Below are 7,330 nucleotides of genomic sequence, written 5' to 3'. Positions count from 1 at the left end.
TTTTTTTAAATAATAATTATATGGGGTTGGTAATTTAAGGGTTAGTTACGTGCTCACAGAAGAGGTGGGTCTTTAGCTGTTTTTTGAAGATGGTGAGAGATTTTGCGGTCCGGATGGAGGTTGGAAGTTCATTCCACCGCTGAAGAACAGTTAGTGTGAAGGTTCTGGAAAGGGACCTTGAGCCACGCTGAGTAGGCACCACCAAGCATCGTTTATTAACCGATCGCAGATTGCGTAAGGGAACATAAGCCTTCAGGAGGGAGTTGAGGTAGGGGGTGCTGTTCCAGACAAGGTCTTATACGTGAGCATCAAGGCCTTGAATTTGATACGAGCGGCTACAGGAAGCCAGTGGAGCGAGATGGAGAGGGGTGTGACATGGGTCCTTTTGGGCTCTGGTTGAAGACGAGGCGTGCTGCTGAATTCTGAATCATCTGATGGGGTTTGATGGAGCTGGCTGGAGGCCCGAGAGTAGTGCATTGCAGTAGTCCAGTTTTGATATGACAAAACTGATATTCTTGCCCTTCATGTCAGTTCTCAGCTGGATACTTTCATATTTGTTGTTTGCAATGTTCTCAATCCAGCAGTGAAAAATTCCTAGCTACACTCAGACGTACACACTGTTGTACACACAATACCGGGTCACAGCTGTACTGAGTGCAGCTACATAGTCTACACCTTGGTATAAATGTAAATGAACTTGACCAGTTGTAGATGTTGACTTTGCAGTCATAGTGAAGGTTTCTTTTCGAACCGAGCCTTCATGCAGTGAGAATTTATTATTTAAGGCTTTAAAATATTGTGTTCACCGCTAACCCTGACCGTCGCTGGACGAGTTGGTTGACCAAACCCTTTGTGTCTAATTGCAGCGGCGTGGAGTTTGATTTGAACGTTAACAACACCGTGGGACTCAGAAACACTTTCCTGTTGCGGACGTACGCATACCGTAAGTGCAAGTTCAGTGATTTGATTTTTGTTTTTAAATGATGCATTGAGAGTGGAGATTGCTACCAACTGCTATCTTACTATAATAACAAAATAATAACAGTAAGCCTAGTAGACCTATTCGAATGGCGATCGAAAACTTCCAACCAGATTTAAATAATGTCAACTTAAATATTATTGAAATTCATATTAAAAATAGTAGAAAAAGTACTTTTTGAATGATACAAATGTATTAACGCAGTATAACTAGGTCGTGTTCAGAGCTCTGATATGGTTCATATTTTTTTTAAATACTGTAAGGGATCCCTGGCTATCTGAGAACCCCTTGTCAAAATAATTGAAGTTAAACAAATGTGTAGGACTGGACCAACAGTTCCATATATTTATTCTGTTAATATATATGCATCTGTCGTGTCATTTAGTTGAAAAGCGTGTTCGCCCCATCATCCTTGTGATCAAGAAGTGGGCCAGTCACCACAGGATCAATGATGCAAGCCGCGGAACCCTGAGCAGCTACACACTGGTCCTGATGGTCCTACATTACCTCCAGAGTAAGTGCCAGAGAAGACACTGGGGTTTGAGATCAAATCCATCAAAATCCTCTTTTGCTCTCAAACCCAATTGTTTTCAGTGTGTAGCAAGAACAAAAGAAGTGGCCGTGTCATTATGATCAGGCATACTATTCTGCCTTTTGACAGAAATGATCAAATTACATCATTTTTCCTTTACGTTTGTTTATTTATGCAATTCTGGACCGGTTTTAATGTTTACTATTAAAACTCTGTCTTGTTTAGCTCTTCCAGACCCTGTCATTCCTTGCCTTCAAAAGGATTATCCAGTAAGTGTTTGATCCACATTTGTGTGCTTGTTTAACATAAGGGTCTGATTTATTTTGGTGGTGTAAGACCTAGTATGACGGCGATATTTCTGCAGGAGTGTTTCAACCCTGTAATGGATATTCATCTCGTACCAGAAGGACCCAAGAACATTCCTCCTTTTGTGTCAAAGAACCAGTCATCTCTTGGAGACTTGCTGCTTGGCTTCCTGAAATACTATGCCACAGTTTTCAGGCAAGTACTTTTTTTGTTTTCATGCAACTAATTTGATTGTTTTTAGGGAATCCAGATTCAAACGGCAGAAATGTTACCACATACGTTTACTCTCTATTGCTAAAGTCAGCCGGACCTCCCTTTAGTGATGTGACTTGAGCTTTCTATATTGGGCATACAACCTATGTCACGTCCTGCTTACTTACTTCCTGAATACTTGCATATTCACTCTCATTTAGTTCATAGACACTCCGTGTGTGTAAATGCCACATTGTTTAGAATTAGGCTATAGAGTTTTTAATCTTTGCTTAGTTCCCTGTTAAGACTGGGAGAGCTGCACGTCACACAGATCTGCCAGGCTGCCAGGCTCTTGTTTCATTGAAATGTCTGACTGACAGCAACAGGTCTGACTTTTCCCCTTCTCGTGACCCTGGCTGAGCCTCCTGCATGGCTTACTTTAATCATATGAAAAATGAACAATGCATAAGACGATATAAAGAAATGTACACATGTTGCCAGATCTGAATTCCTTGCATTGTTGTTTGTGTTACAGATGGGACAAGTACATCATCTCTGTCCGTGAAGCAAAAGCTCTGCCTAAGGCAAACTGCTGGGAATGGAGAAGCAAGTTCCTTTATGTGGAGGGTGACTCGATTTTTCTTCGTAGACAGCGAATAAGTTTTTCCCTTGCCGCTTGTCCTTTCGGCCCTGTGCAGTTTCCTACAGTGTGATTCTGGCAACTTCTTGTTTTTCATATTGCATTATGTACATGCTTGTTCCTGTTTTCAGAACCATTTGATGGCTCGAACACAGCCAGAGCAGTTCATGAAAAAATCAAGTTTGATGCCATCAAAGCAGTTTTCGCAGAGGTATTTAACTCAGTTGAAGTACTTACAAGACCACATCAAGATTTATTCCTTCACTGTCGTTTTCCCCCTTGATTAGGGGTTATTTATTAAATCATTCAAATACTTTAAATGTCCGTCTGTTCTTACTGTGCAACTCTTTATAGTCCTGGCAGGTGCTGCAAGAGAGGAAAGATCTGAACTGCATTTTACCCATCAGAGAGACAATCCCGAAAAGATAACCCTGCATTTATGAACGCTTTTTATTAAGAACGCCGAACCATCTTTGTACGGCGGCCATCTTGAACCACTTTTCTTGCATCACCACTACCTCCGCTACACTGTACCTGTTTAAGTTAAAAACAGTGGCTGAAGAATGATCTGATCTTTGTTTTGTTGCTTAGATTTGGAGTTTGGGCAGCACTGCGATGCTAGCCACAAGTTCCTTAAGATTAAAGAACAAAAAGCTCTAGTCTCCTATGAGCTTCAAACATGTGTGTAGATGAGGTTGTGTCCTTTGTTGCACAATGTTTCTAAGTAGCTCCTCAGGTTCTCTCCCCAAACAGGTCATATTTCTTTCATCTGTCCTGTATTTCTTCAATGAAATATAATTAGCACCAGATCTCTGATTTGACGCCTGGTTTTTGACACTTTAATTCATACCTGACTTCTCAAAGCCAAGCATTAGAAAACAAGTCATTGATGTACGTTGGCTTTTCTCGCTTTGTTCTGTCACTTCTTGTACATTCTGTACAGTCTTTTTAATGTTTATTTAAAGAATTAAAATTTTCTAATTGAAATGTTATCATGTTGCCCATCTTGTTACATTTGCATTTTAATCAAGGACAAGAAAAACACTGATGAAAAGAATCTTAAAGCTAGACAAGTGATATCACAATGAATCTTTTCCAGTGGAAGTGTTTTTCAAAAATGTACATTTGTTTGTGCAAATACAGTCTGATTAAGTATGCATAAAATTGCATATTTAATAAAACCTAAATTCTACTCTTTTGATGTTAGCATTAAGATATTTTTCACTGTCCCGTCTGAGAAACTATTGGAATGGCAATTTATATGCTTGTGTTACACATCCAAGACATTTGGGTTTGAGATATGAAACGAGGTGGATATGATACGAGAGTTTGGGGTTTCAGCTTTTATTTCCTAGTATTTACATCTAGTTGTGTTAAACAACATAAAACGTAGAACCTTTTGTATTAAACCATCTGATTTTTAGGTGAGCAAAAGTATAGGAACAGATAGGTCTTGACGTAAATAACCTTTGCTTGCAATAACTGCATCAAGCTTGTGACTCGGTGACATCACCAAACTGTTGGATTCTTCTGTGATGCTTTTCCAGGCTTTAACGCAGTTTAAGTTATTTGTTCCGGCGGGGGGGGGGGTTCTCCCTTCTGAAGAGGTGAAATGCTGCTCAGTTGGGTTACGGTCTGGTGATTGACTTTGCCAGTCTAAAACCTTCCACTTTTCCCCCTGATAAAGTCCTTTGTTGAGTTGGCAGTGTGTTTGGGATCATTGTCTTGCTGCATGATAAAGTTCCTCCCGATTTAATTTGGATGCATTTCTGGATTTATTCTGCTGCTACCATCATGAGTTATATAATCAATAAAGATTAGTGAAGCAGCCAGATTAGTGAAGTGTTCCAGGAGCAGCCTTGTAAGCCCAAGCCATGACACTACCACCACCATGTTTCATAGGTACGCTTTTCAATTTTTCTTCTCGGCTCTCACAATGTTTGTGTCATCGGCTGCTGTTGATATACTTGGCTAACTCATTCGGTTTCTGTTGCTCAGTATACCAGTGGTTTCTTTCTTTTTCAGGACATTCCAAATTGTTGTATTGGCTTGTGCAATGCCTCTGGTTGATTTTTCAGCTTCAAAATGGCTTTTCTCCCATGGACAGCTCTCTGATCTTCATGTTGGTTTATCCTTTTTAGCAACAGATACAGTCCTCACAGGTGAAACTGAAGGCTAAAACCGAGAGTAGATTTTCAGTGCTCTTTATTGTTAAAAAAAAAAAAAAATCAATCTAACAGGACACACCTGGTAACAAGAAACACCAGCCAGTCGCATATTCTACTATTTTGCTTTCTTACAGATTGGGTCTTGTGATAGAAAATGTGCTGTGTCATTTAACACATCAAAATATAAATACCAGGAAATAAAAGCTGAAATTCGAAACTATCATATGAATATTCTCATATTCATCTTTTGATCTTAAACCTAAATGTCTTCAGTCTACGCTGAAAACAAATGAATTGGCCTTGCCATTACAATAGAGGGGACTGTATACATGTACACTCACTGAGCACTTTATTAGGGACACTATACTAATACTGGGTAGAGCCTCCCTTTCAAAACAGTCTTAATTCGTTGTGGCATGGATACCACAAGATGTTGGGAATATTTCTTTGAGATTCTGGTCCATGTTGACATGATAGCATCACACAATTCTTGCGGGTTTTACAGGTGCACTTTCATGCTTTTCTGCTCACCACAATAGTTGTAACCAGTTACTGTGGCCTTACTGTCAATTTGACCTAGTCAAATTGGCCATTCTCCGTTGACCTCTCTCATCAAGGCATTTCCGTCTGTGGAACAAGTAGGTGTACAGGTGTTCCTAATAAAGTGCTCAGTGAGTGCTTGAAAGTTTGTGAAATCTTTAGATTTTTCTATATATCTGCATACATATGACCTAAATCACCAGAAGTCCTAAAAGTAGACAAAGAGAACCTAATTAAACAAATCAGACAAAAATATTACACTTGGTCATTTATGATCCAATATTACGTGTGTGTGAGTGGCAAAAGTATGTGAAACTCTAGGATTATCAGTTTAATTTGAAGTTGAAGTCTGATCTTCACAAATCGTTTGTGCAAGTGTATCATGGTACGAACAAAGGAGATTTCCTAGGACCTCGGTTGTTGTTGCTCATCAGGCTGGAAAAGGTTACAAAACCATCTCTAAAGAGTTTGGACGCCACCAATCCACAGACAGATGGACAAATGGAGGAAATTCAAGACCATTGCTATTCTCTCCAGGAGTGGTTGACCATCAAAGATCACTTCAAGAGCAAGACGTGTAATAGTCCACAAGGCCACAAAGAAACCCAGGGTAAATTCTAAGTAACTAAAGGCGCCTCTCCCATTGGCTAATGTAAATATTCATGAGTCCACCATCAGGAGAACACTGAACAACAATGGTGTGCATGGCAGGGTTGCAAGGAGAAAGTCACTTCTCTCCAAAAAAACATTGCTACCCTTCTGCAGTTTGCTAACAATCATGTGGACAAGTCAGAAGGCTATTGGAAAAATGTTTTGTGGACGGATGAGACAAAAATAGAAATGTTGGTTTAAATTAGAAGTGTTATGTTTGGAGAAAACACTGCATTCCAGTACAAGAACCTTATCCCATCTGTGAAACATGGTGGTGGTAGTATCATGGTTTGGGCCTGTTTTGCAGTATCTGGGCCAGGACGTTTTCCATCATTGATGGAACAATGAATTATGAATTATACCAGCCAAGTCTAAAGGAAAATGTCAAGACATCTGTCTTGGATCTGGTCTTGAAATTTTTTTTCCCCCATAATTGAATTCAAAAAGTGGAACTTTCAAATATTCTAGATTCATTACACCCAAAGTGAAATATTTCAAGCTTTTTTTTGTTTGTTTGTTTTAATCTTCATGATTATGGCTTACAGCTCATGGAAATCAAGAATCCAGTATCTCAAAAATATTAGAATAAAGAATTTATAAGCCCCACAAGACTTCATGTAAAAACTATACTGAATTTTCCTGGTTACACAATTGCACTATTTGCCCATGTATTATTAGCACATTTGTAGAAGGGATCTATTTATTTATTTATTTATTTATTTATTTATTTATAATCACTATCCGGTGTCACCCAGATGAGTATAGGTTCCCTTTTGGGTCTGGTTTCTCTCAAGGTTTCTCCCTCATGTCGTCTCAGGGAGTTTTTCCTCGTCACAGTCGCCTCTGGCTTGCTCATTAGGGATGAATTCATACATTTAAAATCGATATCCTGAATTCAAATATTTCTGTAAAGTTGCTTTGGGACAATGTCCATTGCTAAAAGCACTATACAAATAAAACTGAATGGATGCCAGGACCCAAGTGTTCCCAGCAGAACTCTGCCCAGAGCATTACACTTCCTCTGCCAGCTTGTCTTCCTCCTATAGTCCATCCTGGTGCCATCTTTCACCAAGGTAACGGATGCACATGCAAACGGCTGTCCACATGACATAAAAGAAAACGTGATTCATCAAACCATGCCACCTTCTTCCTTTGCTCCCTGGTCCAGGTCTGATGTCCACATGCCCATTGTAGGTGCTTTTGGCAGTGGACAGGTATGAAGACACTGACCAGTCTGCAGCAACACAGCCCCATACGTAGCATGCTATGATGCACTGTGTGTTCTGACATCTTTCTATCATAGTAGTTCCATGGGATCAGAC

General features: G+C 39.7%; 1 protein-coding gene across 2 annotated transcripts in view; it reads left to right on the top strand.

The window, feature by feature from the left end:
* Positions 1-3,641, top strand: part of tent2 (terminal nucleotidyltransferase 2) — a 6,318-nt gene extending 2,677 nt beyond the window's left edge. Inside the window, exons 9-15 of one of the 2 annotated variants that reach the window (XM_053674569.1) lie at positions 867-943; positions 1,365-1,493; positions 1,737-1,780; positions 1,876-2,012; positions 2,545-2,636; positions 2,781-2,860; positions 3,004-3,641. In XM_053674569.1, the coding sequence (XP_053530544.1) occupies positions 867-943; positions 1,365-1,493; positions 1,737-1,780; positions 1,876-2,012; positions 2,545-2,636; positions 2,781-2,860; positions 3,004-3,078 (634 nt within the window). In that variant the 3' untranslated portion in view covers positions 3,079-3,641. Of the gene's footprint in view, positions 1-866; positions 944-1,364; positions 1,494-1,736; positions 1,781-1,875; positions 2,396-2,544; positions 2,663-2,780; positions 2,861-3,003 lie in introns of those variants that run through there. The other variant, XR_001810209.3, reaches the window with a different exon arrangement.
* The last annotated feature ends 3,689 nt before the right edge of the window (positions 3,642-7,330 follow it).

Source organism: Ictalurus punctatus, chromosome 22 (genome assembly GCF_001660625.3).
Source record: "Ictalurus punctatus breed USDA103 chromosome 22, Coco_2.0, whole genome shotgun sequence".
Taxonomy (NCBI): Eukaryota; Metazoa; Chordata; class Actinopteri; order Siluriformes; family Ictaluridae; genus Ictalurus; species Ictalurus punctatus.
This window is presented reverse-complemented; position numbering and strand designations above follow the sequence as displayed.